At 55.5% G+C, this 21,365-nt stretch overlaps 1 protein-coding gene across 1 annotated transcript in view; it reads right to left on the bottom strand.

The window, feature by feature from the left end:
- Nucleotides 1-497: 497 nt before the first annotated feature.
- The window catches only part of pmvk (phosphomevalonate kinase), a 27,717-nt gene continuing 6,849 nt past the window's right edge, over nucleotides 498-21,365 (bottom strand). The window contains exons 4-5 of the mRNA XM_085978500.1: nucleotides 8,502-8,631; nucleotides 498-2,402 (exon numbers count right to left, since the gene is read on the bottom strand). Of these exons, the coding sequence (XP_085834626.1) occupies nucleotides 2,260-2,402; nucleotides 8,502-8,631 (273 nt within the window). The 3' untranslated portion in view covers nucleotides 498-2,259. The remainder of the gene's footprint in view (nucleotides 2,403-8,501; nucleotides 8,632-21,365) is intronic.

The raw sequence follows: 21,365 nt of genomic DNA, 5'->3' as shown, positions 1-21,365 counted from the left end.
GACAGTGCTGCGCTCCCTCAGTACTGCCCCTCCGACAGTGCGGCGCTCCATCAGTACCGCCCCTCCGACAGTGCGGCGCTCCCTCAGTACTGCCCCTCCGACAGTGCGGCGCTCCATCAGTACTGCCCCTCCGACAGTGCGGCGCTCCATCAGTACCGCCCCTCCGACAGTGCGGCGCTCCCTCAGTACTGCCCCTCCGACAGTGCGGCGCTCCATCAGTACCGCCCCTCCGACAGTGCGGCGCTCCCTCAGTACCGCCCCTCCGACAGTGCGGTGCTCCCTCAGCACTGCCCCTCCGACAGTGCTGCGCTCCCTCAGCACTGCCCCTCCGACAATGCTGCGCTCCCTCAGTACTTGTACTGGGCGTGTCGGCCTGGAGTTTCTGCTCAAGTCTCTGGACCAGGGCCTCGACCCCACAACATTCTGACTCGGAGGACGGGAGAGTGCCACTGAGCCACAGAAAACACTGAGCATGGAAAGAATAGAAAGAGCGCACGTTTCTGCAGAATCGTTTTATTGGTGAGTTTCGAGCAACAATTAGTGTCCACAGCACAGTCGGTGTCAGAGTCAGAGCCAGCGTTCTGTGCTCCTTTTTCACATTGCTAAGGAGGTGTTTCACAGTCTGTGAATCTTTGGTGACTGGTTCGGAGCTTCTGCCGGTCCAGATCTCGCTACAGCGATCCTCGCCTCTGTGTCCACCTTTGCGAATGTTCAGCAGCAGTAATGACGAAACGATTAAATGTCTGGCTGAAATTCCAGGCAATTGACACTTCCCCCCCCCCCTCCTGCAGGCGGCGGACTCTCACTGCCGCCATCTGTTGCCTGTGCGCCTCAGGCCGTGCTTCACGGGGCAGCCAGAGCCACGGGATATTCAACTCTGGAGGGAAGCACAGCCAGTCGCGAGCAGGAACCCCGGGGCTGCCTGGCTCAGATTGGGGGCGATCTCAGCGCCACACTGGGTGGAGCTGCTGTGGGAGCTGGCGATTCGAGGGGGTTGGGAAACGTTCCTCCGACGTTACACACGAGCAAGTACATTTCCCAGGACTCCTGCTCCCGACTCCTATCCAGTGATCCCGTTTCCGGTCTCTATCCCTGATCCTTCTCCCAATGTCTTCCACGCTGTGTGCGCACTGGGTGGGGAATAGCTGTGACTCCTGGGGTGGGGGTTTATTCATTCTCGGGATGTGGGCGACGCTGGCAAGGCCAGCGTTTATTGCCCGTCCCTAATTGGCCTCAAGAAGGTGGCCTTATAGAAACATCGAAGATCGGAGCAGGAGTCGGCCATTCGGCCCCTCGAGCCTGCTCCGCCATTCAATGCGATCATGGCTGATCATCCAAATTCAGTACCCGGTCCCTGCCTTCTCCCCATATCCCTTGATCCCTTTAGCCTTAAGAAATATATCCAACTCCTTCTTGAATATATTTAATGAATTGGCCTCCACTGCCTTCTGTGGTAGAGAATTCCACAGGTTCACCACTCTCTGGGTGAAGAAATTCCTCCTCATCTCTGTCCTAAATGGCTTACCCCTTATCCTTAGACTGTGAGCCCTGGTTCTGGACTCCCCTGACCATCGGGAACATCCTTCCAGCATCTAGTCTGTCCAGTCCTGTTAGAATTTTATAAGTTTCAATGAGATCCCCTCTCATTCTTCTAAACTCCAGCGAGTATAAGCCCAATCGACCCAATCTCTCCTCATACGTCATTCCTGCCATCCCAGGTATCAGTCTGGCTTGTTAGGCCATTTCAGAGGGCACTGTTGTGGGTCTGGAGTCACATATCGGCCAGACCGGGTAAGGACGGCAGATTTCCCTCCTAGTTTCATGGTACTAGCTTTTTTTATTCCAGATTTATTTAATTAACTGAATTTAAATTCCCCAGCTGCCGTGGTGGGATTTGAACTCGGAGTCTCCAGATTACTAATCCAATGACAGAACCACAGTGCTACCGTACCGTGTGGTGGAATAACCTCATCATGCGAGACCACACAGGAAGAATGGCACTTTGCAGAGCGACGAGAGGTTGCCTTTAAGCCATGAAACTGTATCCCAGGCCCCGGAAGAGTTAGCTCCTCTTGGAAGAGGTGGAAAGCGGTCATTTCTTCCTGGAACTGACAGGATTCATTCATGCGTTAATGACCAGGGTATCCCTCATCCGGAGACGGTGCGTGTCAATCATAGAACAAATTCACACCGAAGCGTCGGGGGCCCCCCGGGATCCCGCCAGCCGCAGTGACCTCTGACCCCCCGCCCCCACCGCCGTCACTGCGGTAACTGGCCCCGGATGAACTCCATCAGAGGTTGCAGCTGTTGCTCCAGCCCCTCGGGCCCGCCGTCATTGGACAGGGTCCAGTTCCACCGGACGCCCTCGTCCAGTCCGCACTCCGACTCCGTGTCGTCCACACCTGCCCGGGGGGAGGGAAAAGCAACGGGATAACGGTTACCGCCGGCTTCAACGCTGAAAACCCCATTTGCCGGCGGAGTCGGAAAGGTTCCGCGGCACACTGGAGAACTGGAACAGTCACACAACAACAACAACCTGCATTTATACAGCACCTTTAACGTAGTAAAACGTCCCAAGGTGCTTCACAGGAGCGATTATCAGTCAGAATCTGACACCGAGCCACAGAAGGAGATATTAGGGCAGGCGACCAAAAGCTGGGTCAAAGAGGTCGGTTTTAAGGAATGTCTTAAAGGAGGAGGGAGAGGCGGAGAGGTTTAGGGAGGGAATTCCAGAGCTCGGGGCCCAGGCAGCTGAAGGCACGGCCGCCAATGGTGGAGCGATGGAAATCGGGGGATGCGCAAGAGGCCAGAATTGGAGGAGCGCAGAGATCTCGGGGGGTTGTGGGGCTGGAGGAGGTTACAGAGATAGGGAGAGGGGTGTAGGGCTGGAGGGGGTTACAGAGATAGGGAGGGGTGTAGGGGCTGGAGGGGGTTACAGAGATAGGGAGGGGTGTAGGGGCTGGAAGAGGTTACAGAGATAGGGAGGGGTGTAGGGGCTGGAGGAGGTTACAGAGATAGGGAGGGGTGTAGGGGCTGGAGGAGGTTACAGAGATAGGGAGGGGTGTAGGGCTGGAGGGGGTTACATAGATAGGGAGGGGTGTAGGGCTGGAGGAAGTTACAGAGATAGGGAGGGGTGTAGGGCTGGAGGGTGTTACAGAGATAGAGAGGTGTAGGGGCTGGAGGGGGTTAGAGATTGGGAGGGGTGTAGGGGCTGGAGGAGGTTACAGAGATAGAGAGGGGTGTAGGGCTGGAGGAGGTTACAGAGATGGGTAGGGGCTGGAGAGGGTTAGAGAGATAGGGAGGGGTGTAGGGGCTGGAGGAGGTTACAGAGATAGGGAGGGGTGTAGGGCTGGAGGGGGTTACAGAGATAGGGAGGGGTGCAGGGTTGGAGGAGGTTACAGAGATAGGGAGGGGTGTAGGGCTGGAGGGGGTTACAGAGATAGGGAGGGGTGTAGGGGCTGGAGGAGGTTACAGAGATGGGGAGGGGTGTAGGGGCTGGAGGGGGTTACAGAGATAGGGAGGGGTGTAGGGCTGGAGGAAGTTACAGAGATAGGGAGGGGTGTAGGGCTGGAGGGGGTTACAGAGATGGGGAGGGGTGTAGGGCTGGAGGGGGTTACAGAGATAGGGAGGGGTGTAGGGGCTGGAAGAGGTTACAGAGATAGGGAGGGGTGTAGGGGCTGGAGGAGGTTACAGAGATAGGGAGGGGTGTAGGGGCTGGAGGAGGTTACAGAGATAGGGAGGGGTGTAGGGCTGGAGGGGGTTACATAGATAGGGAGGGGTGTAGGGCTGGAGGAAGTTACAGAGATAGGGAGGGGTGTAGGGCTGGAGGGGGTTACAGAGATAGGGAGGTGTAGGGGCTGGAGGGGGTTCGAGATTGGGAGGGGTGTAGGGGCTGGAGGAGGTTACAGAGATAGAGAGGGGTGTAGGGCTGGAGGAGGTTACAGAGATGGGTAGGGGCTGGAGAGGGTTAGAGAGATAGGGAGGGGTGTAGGGGCTGGAGGAGATTACAGAGATAGGGAGGGGTGTAGGGCTGGAGGGGGTTACAAAGATAGGGAGGGGTGTAGGGTTGGAGGAAGTTACAGAGATAGGGAGGGGTGTAGGGCTGGAGGGGGTTACAGAGATAGGGAGGGGTGTAGGGGCTGGAGGAGGTTACAGAGATGGGGAGGGGTGTAGGGCTGGAGGAGGTTACAGAGATGGGGAGGGGTGTAGGGGCTGGAGGGGGTTACAGAGATAGGGAGGGGTGTAGGGCTGGAGGAAGTTACAGAGATAGGGAGGGGTGTAGGGCTGGAGGGGGTTACAGAGATGTGGAGGGGTGTAGGGGCTGGAGGGGGTTACCGAGATGGGGAGGGGTGTAGGGGCTGGAGGAGGTTACAGAGATAGGGAGGGCTGTAGGGGCTGGAGGAGGTTACAGAGATAGGGAGGGATGTAGGGCTGGAGGAGGTTACAGAGATAGGGAGGGGTGTAGGGGCTGGAGGAGGTTACAGAGATAGGGAGGGATGTAGGGCTGGAGGAGGTTACAGAGATAGGGAGGAGTGTAGTGGCTGGAGGGGGTTACAGAGATGGGGAGGGGTGTAGGGGCTGGAGGAGGTTACAGAGATAGGGAGGGGTGTATGGCTGGAGGAGGTTACAGAGATAGGGAGGGGTGTAGGGCTGGAGGAGGTTACAGAGATAGGGAGGAGTGTAGGGCTGGAGGAGGTTACAGAGATAGGGAGGGGGCGAGGAGGCCATGGAGGGATTTGAAGACGAGGATGAGAATTTTAAAATCGAGGCGTTGCTGGACCGGGAGCCAATGTAGGTCAGCGAGCAACAGGGGGGTGATGGGTGAACGGGACTGGGTGTGAGTTAGGACACGGGGCAGTGAGCACAGGGGGTGATGGGTGAACGGGACTGGGTGTGAGTTAGGACACGGGGCAGTGAGCACAGGGGGTGATGGGTGAACGGGACTGGGTGTGAGTTAGGACACGGGGCAGTGAGCACAGGGGCTGATGGGTGAACGGGACTGGGTGTGAGTTTGGACACGGGGCAGTGAGCACAGGGGGTGATGGGTGAACGGGACTGGGTGTGAGTTAGGACACGGGGCAGTGAGCACAATGGGTGATGGGTGAACGGGACTGGGTGTGAGTTAGGACACGGGGCAGTGAGCACAGGGGGTGATGGGTGAACGGGACTGGTTGTGAGTTAGGACACGGGGCAGTGAGCACAGTGGGTGATGGGTGAACGGGACTCGGTGTGAGTTAGGACACGGGGCAGTGAGCACAGGGGGTGATGGGTGAACGGGACTCGGTGCGAGTTAGGACACGGGGCAGTGTGCACAGGGGGTGATGGGTGAACGGGACTGGGTGTGAGTTAGGACACGGGGCAGTGAGCACAGGGGGTGATGGGTGAACGGGACTGGGTGCGAGTTAGGACACGGGGCAGTGAGCACAGGGGGTGATGGGTGAACGGGACTGGGTGCGAGTTAGGACACGGGGCAGTGAGCACGGGGTGATGGGTGAACGGGACTGGGTGTGAGTTAGGACACGGGGCAGTGAGCACAGGGGGTGATGGGTGAACGGGACTGGGTGTGAGTTAGGACACGGGGCAGTGAGCACAGGGGGTGATGGGTGAACGGGACTTGGTGTGAGTTAGGACACGGGGCAGTGAGCACGGGGTGATGGGTGAACGGGACTGGGTGCGAGTTAGGACACGGGGCAGTGAGCACGGGGTGATGGGTGAACGGGACTGGGTGCGAGTTAGGACACGGGGCAGTGAGCACAGGGGGTGATGGGTGAACGGGACTGGGTGTGAGTTAGGACGGGGGCAGTGAGCACAGGGGGTGATGGGTGAACGGGACTGGGTGTGAGTTAGGACACGGGGCAGTGAGCACAGTGGGTGATGGGTGAACGGGACTGGGTGTGAGTTAGGACACGGGGCAGTGAGCACAGGGGGTGATGGGCGAACGGGACTGGGTGTGAGTTAGGACACGGGGCAGTGAGCACAGGGGGTGATGGGCGAACGGGACTGGGTGCGAGTTAGGACACGGGGCAGTGAGCACAGGGGGTGATGGGTGAACGGGACTGGGTGTGAGTTAGGACACGGGGCAGTGAGCACAGGGGGTGATGGGTGAACGGGACTGGGTGTGAGTTAGGACACGGGGCAGTGAGCACAGGGGGTGATGGGTGAACGGGACTGGGTGTGAGTTAGGACACGGGGCAGTGAGCACGGGGTGATGGGTGAACGGGACTGGGTGTGAGTTAGGACACGGGGCAGTGAGCACAGGGGGTGATGGGTGAACGGGACTGGGTGTGAGTTAGGACACGGGGCAGTGAGCACAGGGGGTGATGGGTGAACGGGACTGGGTGTGAGTTAGGACACGGGGCAGTGAGCACAGTGGGTGATGGGTGAACGGGACTGGGTGTGAGTTAGGACACGGGGCAGTGAGCACAGGGGGTGATGGGTGAACGGGACTGGGTGTGAGTTAGGACACGGGGCAGTGAGCACAGGGGGTGATGGGTGAACGGGACTGGGTGTGAGTTAGGACACGGGGCAGTGAGCACAGGGGGTGATGGGTGAACGGGACTGGGTGTGAGTTAGGACACGGGGCAGTGAGCACAGGCGGTGATGGGTGAACGGGACTGGGTGCGAGTTAGGACACGAGGCAGTGAGCACAGGGGGTGATGGGTGAACGGGACTGGGTGTGAGTTAGGACACGGGGCAGTGAGCACGGGGTGATGGGTGAACGGGACTGGGTGTGAGTTAGGACACGGGGCAGTGAGCACAGGGGGTGATGGGTGAATGGGACTGGGTGTGAGTTAGGACACGGGGCAGTGAGCACAGGGGGTGATGGGTGAACGGGACTGGGTGTGAGTTAGGACGGGGGCAGTGAGCACAGGGGGTGATGGGTGAACGGGACTGGGTGTGAGTTAGGACACGGGGCAGTGAGCACAGGCGGTGATGGGTGAACGGGACTGGGTGTGAGTTAGGACAGGGGCAGCAGAGATTGGGATGAGCTGAAGTTTACGGAGGGTGGAATGTGGGAGGCCGGCCAGGAGTGCGTTGGAATAGTCGATTCTGGGGGTAACAAAGGAATGGATGAGGGTTTCAGCAGCGCATGAGCTGAGGCAGGGGCGGAGACGGGCGATGTTACGGCGGTGGAAGCAGGCGGTCGTGGTGAGGAGACTTACCAACCCTCACTGGGGAGAAGGGCAGCAGTGCCTCTGACACAACTGGTATCAGATATTTCACAATCCAATCTCTTATATCGATCTTACCCCTCTGAACGCACCTCTCGCGTCCCTCCGAAACTCTCCGTCCTGCATGCACTGTTTAAAAAAAATCATTCTGTGGATGTGGGCATCGCTGGCAAGGCCGGCATTTATTGCTCTTCGCCCAATTGCCCCTAATTCGGGGGTGTTGGGCCCCCCTAAGCCACTGCACAGGCAGTGAAAGGTCAACCACATTGGTGCGGGTCTAGAAACATGGAAAACTAGGAGCAGGAGTCGGCCATTCGGCCCTTCGAGCCTGCTCCGCCATTCAATATGATCATGGCTGATCCTCTATCTCAATACCATATTCCCGCTCTCTCCCCATACCCCTTGATGCCTTTTGTGTCTAGAAATCTATCGATCTCCTTCTTCAATATATTCAGTGACTTGGCCTCCACAGCCTTCTGTGGTAGAGAATTCCACAGGTTCACCACCCTCTGAGTGAAGAAATTTCTCCTCATCTCAGTCCTAAATGTCCTACCCCGTATCCTGAGACTGTGACCCCTCGTTCTAGACCCCCCCCAGCCAGGGGAAACATCCTCCCTGCATCCAGTCTGTCTCGCCCTGTCAGAATTTTATACGTTTCAATGAGATCCCCTCTCATTCTTCTAAACTCTAGTGAATACAGACCTAGTCGACCCAATCTCTCCTCATACGACAGTCCTGCCGTCCCAGGAATCAGTCTGGTGAACCTTCGCTGCACTCCCTCTATGGCAAGTATATCCTTTCTTGGGTAAGGAGACCAAAACTGCACACAGTACTCCAGGTGTGGTCTCACCAAGGCCCTGTATAACTGTAGTAAGACATCCTTGCTCCTGTACTCAAATCCTCTTGCAATGAAGGCCAACAGACCATTTGCCTTCCTAACTACTTGCTGCACCTGCATGTTTGCTTTCAGTGACTGGTGTACAAGGACACTCAGGTCCCTCCGTACATCAGCATTTCCCAATCTCGCACCATTTAAATAATACTCTGCCTTTCTGAAGTCACATATCGGCCAGACCGGGTAAGGACAGCAGATTTCCTTCCCTAAAGAGACATTAGTGAACCGGATGGGTCTTTACGACAATCCGGCAGCTTCTGGGTCACTTTTACCGAGGGTAGCTTTTTAATTTCCAGATTTCCAAAAACTGAATTCAAATTTGGCAAACGGCAATTGTGGGATTTCAACTCCCGCTCCCTGGATTATTAGTCCAGGCCTCTGGGTTGCTGGTCTCCCCGCAACCGTAACCACGACAGCACCGCACCCAGCTGTACCTGGAGTGAATATCCAGCCTCTCTGCTTCCGACTCTCCTCCGACGCAATCACCCGCACGGTCTGCACCGCCTGTGCAAAGTGCGCCTGGAACCACTCCACGTCAGACTTACGCCTGGTGTCACTGATGATCTGGAAGGAGAAAGGTGAAGACTGTCGGGTAATTGTGCCAGGAACAGAACAGGCCAGCGAGTATTTTACTGGTCCCCCACAAATGGTCAGGCCTTGCTGGGGTTCGGGGTTCCTCGGTCAGCCTCCAGCCTTCCTCAAGCGGGTCACTCTTCATGGATGAGCCCAAACAGTGGCTCTCGACAGGAGGGAGTGGAGCTCAACCCGGTCCACACTCGACACACACACTCTCAGTCACGCACACTCTCAGTCACACAACAGACACAGTCTCACACACACACACAACAGACAGTCACACACACACACACACACACACACACACACACACACACACACACACACACACACAAACAGACACAGTCTCACACACACACACACACACACACGACAGTCACACACACACACGACAGTCACACACACACACGACAGTCACACACAGTCACACACACAGACACGACAGACACACACACACACGACAGTCTCACACGCACACACGACAGTCACACACGCACACACGACAGTCACACACGCACACACGACAGTCACACACGCAGACACGACAGTCACACACGCAGACACGACAGACACACACGCAGACACGACAGACACACACGCACACACGACAGTCTCACACGCACACACGACAGTCTCACACGCACACACGACAGTCTCACACGCACACACGACAGTCTCACACGCACACACGACAGTCTCACACGCACACACGACAGTCTCACACGCACACACGACAGTCTCACACGCACACACGACAGTCTCACACGCACACACGACAGTCTCACACGCACACACGACAGTCTCACACGCACACACGACAGTCTCACACGCACACACGACAGTCTCACACGCACACACGACAGTCTCACACGCACACACGACAGTCTCACACGCACACACGACAGTCTCACACGCACACACGACAGTCTCACACGCACACACGACAGTCTCACACGCACACACGACAGTCTCACACGCACACACGACAGTCTCACACGCACACACGACAGTCTCACACGCACACACGACAGTCTCACACGCACACACGACAGTCTCACACGCACACACGACAGTCTCACACGCACACACGACAGTCTCACACGCACACACGACAGTCTCACACGCACACACGACAGTCTCACACGCACACACGACAGTCTCACACGCACACACGACAGTCTCACACGCACACACGACAGTCTCACACGCACACACGACAGTCTCACACGCACACACGACAGTCTCACACGCACACACGACAGTCTCACACGCACACACGACAGTCTCACACGCACACACGACAGTCTCACACGCACACACGACAGTCTCACACGCACACACGACAGTCTCACACGCACACACGACAGTCTCACACGCACACACGACAGTCTCACACGCACACACGACAGTCTCACACGCACACACGACAGTCTCACACGCACACACGACAGTCTCACACGCACACACGACAGTCTCACACGCACACACGACAGTCTCACACGCACACACGACAGTCTCACACGCACACACGACAGTCTCACACGCACACACGACAGTCTCACACGCACACACGACAGTCTCACACGCACACACGACAGTCTCACACGCACACACGACAGTCTCACACGCACACACGACAGTCTCACACGCACACACGACAGTCTCACACGCACACACGACAGTCTCACACGCACACACGACAGTCTCACACGCACACACGACAGTCTCACACGCACACACGACAGTCTCACACGCACACACGACAGTCTCACACGCACACACGACAGTCTCACACGCACACACGACAGTCTCACACGCACACACGACAGTCTCACACGCACACACGACAGTCTCACACGCACACACGACAGTCTCACACGCACACACGACAGTCTCACACGCACACACGACAGTCTCACACGCACACACGACAGTCTCACACGCACACACGACAGTCTCACACACACACGACAGTCTCACACACACACGACAGTCTCACACACACACGACAGTCTCACACACACACGACAGTCTCACACACACACGACAGTCTCACACACACACGACAGTCTCACACACACACGACAGTCTCACACACACACGACAGTCTCACACACACACGACAGTCTCACACACACACGACAGTCTCACACACACACGACAGTCTCACACACACAGTCTCACACACACAGTCTCACACACACAGTCTCACACACACAGTCTCACACACACAGTCTCACACACACAGTCTCACACACACAGTCTCACACACACAGTCTCACACACACAGTCTCACACACACAGTCTCACACACACAGTCTCACACACACAGTCTCACACACACAGTCTCACACACACAGTCTCACACACACAGTCTCACACACACAGTCTCACACACAGTCTCACACACAGTCTCACACACAGTCTCACACACAGTCTCACACACAGTCTCACACACACAGTCTCACACACACAGTCTCACACACACAGTCTCACACACACAGTCTCACACACACAGTCTCACACACACAGTCTCACACACACAGTCTCACACACACAGTCTCACACACACAGTCTCACACACACAGTCTCACACACACAGTCTCACACACACAGTCTCACACACACAGTCTCACACACACAGTCTCACACACACAGTCTCACACACACAGTCTCACACACACACAGTCTCACACACACACAGTCTCACACACACACAGTCTCACACACACACAGTCTCACACACACAACAGACAACAGTCTCACACACACACGACAGTCTCTCACACACACAAACAGTCTCTCACACACACAAACAGTCTCACACACACACAACAGTCTCACACACACACAAGTCTCACACACACACAAGTCTCACACACGACAGTCTCACACACACAGTCTCTCACACACACACAGACAGTCTCACACACACACGCAGACAGTCTCACACACAGACAGTCTCACACACACACACACAAACAGTCTCTCACACACAACAGACAACAGTCTCACACACACACACGACAGTCTCTCACACACACACACGACAGTCTCTCTCACACACACACAAGTCTCACACACACACACGACAGTCTCTCACACACACACACGAGTCTCTCACACACACACGACAGTCACACACACACACACGACAGTCACACACACACGACAGTCACACACACACGACAGTCACACACACACGACAGTCACACACACACGACAGTCTCACACACACACGACAGTCTCACACACACACGACAGTCTCACACACACACGACAGTCTCACACACACACACGACAGTCTCACACACACGACAGTCTCACACACACACGACAGTCTCACACACAGACAGTCTCACAGACACAACACAGTCTCACACACACAGACAGTCTCACACACACACAAGTCTCACACACACACACGAGTCTCTCACACACACACGACAGTCACACACACACACACACGACAGTCACACACACACGACAGTCACACACACACGACAGTCACACACACACGACAGTCACACACACACGACAGTCACACACACACGACAGTCACACACACACGACAGTCACACACACACGACAGTCTCACACACACGACAGTCTCACACACACACGACAGTCTCACACACACACGACAGTCTCACACACACACGACAGTCTCACACACACACGACAGTCTCACACACACACGACAGTCTCACACACACACACGACAGTCTCACACACACACACGACAGTCTCACACACACACGACAGTCTCACACACACACGACAGTCTCACACACACACGACAGTCTCACACACACACGACAGTCTCACACACACACGACAGTCTCACACACACACGACAGTCTCACACACACGACAGTCTCACACACACACGACAGTCTCACACACACACGACAGTCTCACACACACACGACAGTCTCACACACAGACAGTCTCACAGACACAACACAGTCTCACACACACAGACAGTCTCACACACACACAAGTCTCACACACACACACAAGTCTCACACACACAGACAGTCTCACACACACACGACAGTCTCACACACACACGACAGTCTCACACACACACGACAGTCTCACACACACACGACAGTCTCACACACACACGACAGTCTCACACACACACGACAGTCTCACACACACACGACAGTCTCACACACACACGACAGTCTCACACACACACGACAGTCTCACACACACACGACAGTCTCACACACAGACAGTCTCACAGACACAACACAGTCTCACACACACAGACAGTCTCACACACACACAAGTCTCACACACACACACAAGTCTCACACACACAGACAGTCTCACACACACACGACAGTCTCACACACACACGACAGTCTCACACACACACGACAGTCTCACACACACACGACAGTCTCACACACACACGACAGTCTCACACACACACGACAGTCTCACACACACACGACAGTCTCACACACACACGACAGTCTCACACACACACGAGTCTCACACACACACGAGTCTCACACACACACGAGTCTCACACACACACGAGTCTCACACACACAGACAGTCTCACACACACAGACAGTCTCACACACACAGACAGTCTCACACACACAAGACAACAGTCTCACACACACAAGACAACAGTCTCACACACACACGACAGTCTCTCACACACACAGTCTCACACACACACAGACAGTCTCTCACACACACACAAACAGTCTCACACACACACACAAACAGTCTCACACACACACACAAACAGTCTCACACACACACACAAACAGACAGTCTCACACACACACACAAACAGACAGTCTCACACACACACAAACAGACAGTCTCACACACACACAAACAGACAGTCTCACACACACACACAAACAGACAGTCTCACACACACACACAAACAGACAGTCTCACACACAGACAGTCTCACACACACACACAAACAGTCTCTCACACACAACAGACAACAGTCTCACACACACACACACGACAGTCTCTCACACACACACGAGTCTCTCACACACACACACGACAGTCTCTCACACACACAAGTCTCACACACACACAAACAGACAGTCTCTCACACACACACAACAGACAGTCTCTCACACACACACAGACAGTCTCTCACACACACACAACAGACAGTCTCTCACACACACACAAACAGACAGTCTCACACACACACACAAACAGACAGTCTCACACACAGACAGTCTCACACACACACACAAACACAGTCTCTCACACACAACAGACAACAGTCTCACACACACACACACGACAGTCTCTCACACACACACGACAGTCTCTCACACACACACACGACAGTCTCTCACACACACACAAGTCTCACACACACACAAACAGACAGTCTCTCACACACACACAACAGACAGTCTCTCACACACACACAACAGACAGTCTCTCACACACACACAACAGACAGTCTCTCACACACACACAACAGACAGTCTCTCACACACACACAACAGTCTCACACACGACAGACAGTCTCACACACACACGACAGACAGTCTCACACACACACACGACAGACAGTCTCACACACACACACGACAGACAGTCTGATGCGCTATCAATTCTAATAAAAGGCTGAGCAGAGTTCAGAACGACAGGCTTTTATTAACTACTGAATTGCACTTCAAACAGATCAGGACTATGCCTCTAGTGGACGACTGAGTGCCAGAGAGCTGCCGTGCGGCCGTCCTTATACCAGGTAGCCAAGGGCGGAGTCAGCTGAGGCATAGTCAGGTATAACAGTGAAACAAGAGTGAACGACAACAACAACAGTGAACACAGTGAACGACAGTGGTTTACCACATTCACCCCTCGTTTAAAATTAAGTGCGGCGGGGTGAAGTGTATCAAAAGTTCGAGTAGGCGAGTCGGTCGGGCGGACTCGTTTGCCGTCGAGATCTTCGTGGCGACAGTTGCGATGGTACAGCTTCCAACGACGCGTCTTGAACAGGGTCGAGCACCGGCGTATCGTCCCCTTTGGTGTTGGGTGGGCGAGTGGACTCCGGCTGGTCCTGGGGTCGCGGCATGCCGTCTACTGGGGTGGAATGGACAGGGGTGAGAATTGGGTCTACTGAATTTTGGGCCGTGTCGAAGGGGGTCGTGGTGGAGGGCAATGGTGACGGGTCAGTGGACCCCGAGGGTGCCAGATCTCTAATGGAGACTGTATCCTCCCGCCCGTCCGAGTATGCCACGTAGGCGTACTGGGGGTTGGCATGGAGGAGGTGAACCTTCTCTACCAGGGGAGCCGTTTTGTGGGACCTTACATGCTTCCTCAGCAGGACGGGCCCTGGGGACGTCAGCCAGTGTGGTAGTGAGGTACCGGATGTGGACCTCTGGGGAAAAACGAACATTCGCTCATGGGGGGGGTGGCGTTGGTGGCAGTACACAGCAGTGACCGGATGGAGTGGAGCGCATCAGGTAGGACATCCTGCCAACGGGAGGTCGGAAGGCCCCTAGATTTTAAGGCTAGGAGGGCCGCCTTCCAGACCGTCGCGTTCTCTCTTTCAACCTGTCCGTTCCCCCGGGGGTTGTAGCTGGTGGTCCGGCTTGAGGCAATACCTCTCATGAGCAGGTACTGACGGAGTTCGTCGCTCATGAAGGACGAGCCCCGGTCGCTATGAATATAGCTGGGAAAACCGAACAGAGCAAAGAGGTTGTGCAGGCATTTAATGACCGTAGCGGTGGTCATGTCCGGGCAGGGGATGGCGAAAGGGAAACGGTAGTACTCATCAACTATGTTGAGGAAGTACACATTACGGTCAGAGGAGGGGAGGGGCCCTTTAAAGTCGACACTCAGGCGCTCAAAAGGGCGGGTGGCCTTGATCAGGTTTGCTCTGTCAGGCATATAGAAGCGCGGCTTGCACTCTGCACAGACTGGGCAGCTCCTGGTCATGGTCCTGACCTCCTCGATGGAGTAAGGCAGGTTGCGGCCCTTAATGAAATGGAAGAACCTGGTGACCCCCGGGTGGCAGAGGTCGTTATGGAGGCCCCGTAGTCTATCGATCTGCGCGTTGGCGTATGTGCCTCACGATAGAGCATCTGAGGGTTCGTTGAGTTTCCCTGGCCGGTACAAGATGTCGTAATTGTAGGTGGAAAGTTCAATTCTCCACCTCAAAATCTTGTCATTTTTGATTTTGCCCCTCTGCTTGTTGTTGAACATGAAAGCAACTGAACGCTGGTCAGTAAGCAGGGTAAATCGTTTTCCAGCCAGGTAGTGCCGCCAGTGGCGCACCGCCTCCACAATGGCCTGGGCCTCTTTTTCCACAGAGGAGTGTCTGAGTTCGGAGCCCTGGAGGCTTCGCGAAAAAAAGGCCACGGGTCTTCCCGCCTGGTTAAGGGTAGCGGCCAGGGCAAAGTCGGATGCATCGCTCTCCACCTGGAAGGGGATGGACTCGTCTACCGAGTGCATGGTGGCCTTGGCAATGTCATCTTTTATACGGTGAAAGGCTGAGCGGGCCTCCGCCGTCAGGGGGAAGGAAGTGGACTTGATAACATAGTGGTCAGCACTGTTGCCTCACAGCGCCAGGGACCCGGGTTCGAATCCGGCCTCGGGCGACTGTCTGTGTGGAGTTTGCACATTCTCCCCGTGTTTGCGTGGGTTTTCTCCGGGTGCTCCGGTTTCCTCCCACAGTCCAAAGATGTGCGGGTTAGGTTGATTGGCTATGATAAATTGACCCTTAGTGTTAGGGGGATTAAATACGTGGGGTTACGGGGATAGGGTGGGATATGTGTTGGTGTAGGGGTTACGGGGATCGGGTGGGATATGTGTCGGTGCAGGCTCGATGGGCCGAAATGGCCTCTATCTGCACTGTGGGGTTTCTGTGATTTCTGTGAAGTGGACGGGCTTTGTCCGCATAATGAGGGACCCACTGGGCGTAATAGGAAAAGAAGCCCAGGCCCCTTTTGAGGGCCTTGAGACAGTGGGGCAGGGGAAGTTCCATCAAGGGGCGCATCCGGTCAGGGTCAGGACCGATGACTCCGTGTTCCACCACGCAACCAAGGATAGCGAGGCGGGCTGTGCGGAATATGCACTTTTCCTTGTTGTACGTGAGGTTTAGGAGTTGGGCCGTGCGAAGGAACTTATCAAGGTTGGCGTCATGGTCCTGCAGGTCATGGCCGCAGATGGTCACGTTGTCCAGGTAGGGAAACGTGGCCTGTAACGCATTCTCGTCGACCATCCGGTCCATCTCCCTCTGGAAGACGGAGACACCGTTGGTGACGCCGAAAGGAACCCTGAGGAAGTGAAAAAGACGGCCGTTTGCCTCGAAAGCTGTGTACTGGCGGTCCTCAGGGCGGGTAGGGATTTGGTGGTATGCTGCCTTGAGGTCAATGGTCGAGAAAACGCGGTATTGCGCTATCTTATTAACCATGTCGGCTATGCGGGGGAGAGGGTATGCGTCCAACTGGGTGTACTTGTTGATAGTCTGGCTGTAGTCGATGACCAGGCGCGGCTTGTTGCCGGTCTTAACGACTACCACCTGGGCTCGCCAGGGGCTGGTACTATCCTCAATAATCCCCTCTTTCAGGAGCCGCGTCACCTCAGATCTTATGAAGGATCTGTCCCCGGTGCTGTATTGCCTGCTCTTTGTGGCGATAGGCTTGCAGTCACGGGTGAGGTTAGCGAACAGGGGGGGGGGGGGGGGTGAATTTGAGGGTGGAGAGACTACAGGTGGGGCGCGGCGGGCAATTTAAAAACTGCTGGTTGCAGACAGTGAGCGGGGGAAGAGGTCCACCGTATGTCAAGGTGACACTCTTAAAGTGACAATGAAAGTCCAACCCCAGCAGAACGGCAGCGCAGAGATGTGGCAGGACGAATAGCTTTACATTTTTATAAACGGAGCCCTTCACCGAGAGGGTCACTACGCAGTAGCCGCCGACGTCTGCTGAGTGAGATTTTGAGGCCATGGAGATCCGATGGCGCGTTGGCCGGACCGAGAGGGAATAATGCCGTACCGTATCAGGGTGTATGAAGCTCTCCGTGCTCCCGGAATCAAAAAGGCAAGTTGTGGCGCGGCCATTTACCTGGATGTCCATCGTGGACCTGGCTAGCTGATGGGGTCTGGATTGATCCAGCGTAATGGAGGCCGCTGTGGAGTCGGGAGCGTCGCTGTAGAACCCCAGTGAGGCAGTGGGTGAGTCGGGGGCCCGTTGGCAAAATGGCGGCGTCGGAGAAGAAGGACAAAATGGCGGCGCCCATGACGATCCCGATCCCCACGAGGCTGGAGGAAGGCAAGATGGCCGCTCCCACGAATCGCACGCGGCGCTGCTGGAGGTAGGGGTCTTCTGACTTCTGCAGACGCCAGCGTAGTGTCCCTTCTTACCGCAGGCAGAGCAGAGCGTGTTTTTCGCCGGGCAGCGCGCCCTGGGGTGTTTGGTTTGGCCACAGAAATAACATTTCTGGCTCGGGCGGGACATCGCTGCAGCAGTTGGGGCCGGGGCCGCGCCATGTCCCAAGATGGCGGCGGCTGCGACATCCACGAGGCGGCCGTGCGGTCCGGGGAGTAGGCCTCCATGTTCCGATGGGCTACGTCCAACGAAAGGGTGAGTGAAATCGCCTTCTTCAGGTCGAGCTCGCTACTTTCCAGCAGTCGCTGCCGTGTGTGAGTGGACCTGGGGCCCGCAACGAGGGCGTCCCGGATGAGCTCCTCCGTATGTTCCGTGGCTGATACTTGCTTGCATTTGCAGGCTCGGCCGAGCTCCTTCAGCGCCCGTATGTATGCTTCTGTGGGTTCCCCGGGCTGTTGTTTGCGAGACCCCAGGAGATGTCGTGCGTAAACATAGTTGACCGGGCGTGCATATTGCTCCTTTAAAATGTCGATAGCCCCCTGGTAGCTCGTAGCGTCCCGGATAAGGGCAAAAGCTCGGTGGTTTACTTTAGAGTTCAGCACCCTGAGCTTGGCGGCGTCGGTCTCGCCGGATGCAGTCAGAAAGGACTCAAAACAGTTCAGCCAGTGCGAGAACTTAGCAGTCGAGTCCGGTTCTTGCGGTTCGAGTTCCAGGCACTTGATCTTAAGTATTTGCAGCATCGTTATTATTATTATTTTTTTTTTCAGGACTTAATAAAATTGATGCGCTATCAATTCTAATAAAAGGCTGAGCAGAGTTCAGAACGACAGGCTTTTATTAACTACTGAATTGCACTTCAAACAGATCAGGACTATGCCTCTAGTGGACGACCGAATGCCAGAGAGCTGCCGTGCGGCCGTCCTTATACCAGGTCGCCAAGGGCGGAGTCAGCTGAGGCATAGTCAGGTATAACAGTGAAACAAGAGTGAACGACAACAACAACAACAACAACAGTGAACACAGTGAACGACAGTGGTTTACCACACAGTCTCACACACACACACACACACACACACACACACACACACACAGTCTCTCACACACACACACAGTCTCACACACACACACACAGTCTCACACACACACACACAGACACACACACACACACACAGACAGACACTACAGGAAGGCCAGTGAAAAGCGATCAGAAGCAGGAACCGTGGCTGATTTCCCAGACTGGGACACTGAAGCTAATGACCACCTCAAACAGGTTTCAGTTCACTGAATATTCAATGCCCTCGAGCGACAGTGCAGCATCCACTTCAATTCCATTTGGCACATTAATGTGTTGATGTCTCACTGAATCTGCTACCTGTTGGCCCATTCTGATAATGGATCCAAATCTTTCTGCCAATCCATGGCTTTCCTTGCTGGGCTGAGCTTCGTGCCTTCAGCAAGGTTGACATTCTGATTTAAATGATTTGTACAATACAAAAGGACCTTCATACAGACGATGCGAGCGTGATTTCACCGCTGTGAATTGTAAATGCTCCCCTCTCATCGGGTACTGTCCCCCTCCCTTGCAAATCGGTCGTCCTCACCCCCTGCTCAAAATACCCACCCGAGATCCCCCGTAGTGTCAGTGGGTAGCGCTCTCTCTCTCTCCCCTCTCAAACAGAGGGTCGTGGGTTCGAGTCCCACTCCAGAGAATTGAGCACAAAAATCCAGGCAGATACTCCCAGTGCCAGTAATGAGGGACAGCACTGAGGGTGCGCCGCACTGTCGGAGGGGCAGTACTGAGAGAGCGCCGCACTGTCGGAGGGGCAGTACTGACGGAGCGCCGCACTGTCGGAGGGGCAGTACTGAGGGAGCGCCGCACTGTCGGAGGGGCGGTACTGAGGGAGTGCCGCACTGTCGGAGGGGCAGTACTGAGGGAGCGCCGCACTGTCGGAGAGGCAGTACTGAGGGAGCGCCGCACTGTCAGAGGGGCAGTACTGAGGGAGCGCCGCACTGTCGGAGGGGCGGTACTGAGGGAGCGCCGCACTGTCGGAGGGGCGGTACTGAGGGAGCGCCGCACTGTCGGAGGGGCAGTACTGAGGGAGAGCGGCACTGTCGGAGGGACAGTACTGAGGGAGCGCCACACTGTCGGACTCATAGAATCATAGAAATTTACAGCACAGAAGGAGGCCGTTCGGCCCATCGTGGCTGTGCCGGCCGACAAAGAGCGATCCCAGCCTAATCCCACTTTCCAGCTCTTGGTCCGTAGCCGTGTAGGTTCCGGCGTTTCAAGCGCATATCCAAGTACTGTTTAAATGTGATGAGGGTTTCTGCCTCTCCCACCCTTTCAGGCAGTGAGTTCCAGACTCCCACCACCCTCTGGGTGAAAAAAGTTCTCCTCAACTCCCCTCTAAACCTCCGACCAATGACTTTCAATCTCTGCCCCCTGGTTATTGACCTCTCTGCTCAGGGAAATCGGTCCTTCCTATCCACTCTCTCTAGGCCCCTCATAATTTTATACACCTCAATTAAATCTCCCCTCAGCCTCCTCTGTTCCAAAGAAAACAACCCCCAGCCTATCCAATCTTTCCTCATCGCTGAAATTCCCCAGTCCAGGCAACATCCTCATAAATCTCCTCTGTACCCTCTCTAGTGCGATCACATCCTTCCTGTAATGTGGTGACCAGAACTGTACACAGTATTCTAGCTGAGGCCTAACTGGTGTTTTATACAGTTCAAGTATAACCTCCCTGCTCTTATATTCTATGCCTCGGCTAATAAAGGCAAGTATCCCGTATGCCTTCTCAACCACCTTATCTACCTGTCCTGCTACCTTCAGGGATCTGTGGACATGCACTCCAAGGTCCCTCTGATCCTCTACACTTCTCAGTGTCCTACCATTTATAGTGCACTAGCAGGGGGTGCCCGGCGTTGCCAGGGCAATTTTGGGCCGCGTGGTGTCCCTGCCCGCGTCTGTCCCGTCTGGTTGAGCTCCCCAGGGGATCGCGCGGTTGACGGCCGGCAGCTGCAGTTGGCGCGCCCGTTGCATGTCTGGGGCCTAGCGCTTGAGGCCGGTCGGGGCGAGAGACACCCGAGCTGAGCTCCCCCGCGGATGGCACGGTTGAAGGTCGGCCGCTGCCGATGACCCGCCCGCTGTTTGTAACTGACCTGCCGCTCCCGGAGTCGCAATGTGGGGGTCTGCTTGGTTGGTGCTGTCTCTGTGGGGATGAAAAAAATGGCGGCGAAGTTTAGGGAGAGTGGAGGATTAGGACCCGCCCGTGACGCGCTGATTGGTCAACCATGAGGTGAGTGAACTGTAGGATTGGTGAAGCAGCACATCAGTCAACGCTAATGACAGGTAGGATTGGTGAACCGCTA

The sequence above is a fragment of the Somniosus microcephalus genome, unplaced genomic scaffold, assembly GCF_052327205.1.
Source record: "Somniosus microcephalus isolate GS21.2 unplaced genomic scaffold, FLI_Smic_1.0 unresolved_chr7, whole genome shotgun sequence".
Lineage (NCBI taxonomy): Eukaryota > Metazoa > Chordata > Chondrichthyes > Squaliformes > Somniosidae > Somniosus > Somniosus microcephalus.
The sequence above is the reverse complement of the archived record's forward strand: the minus strand, read 5'-3'. Positions and strand labels throughout refer to the sequence as shown.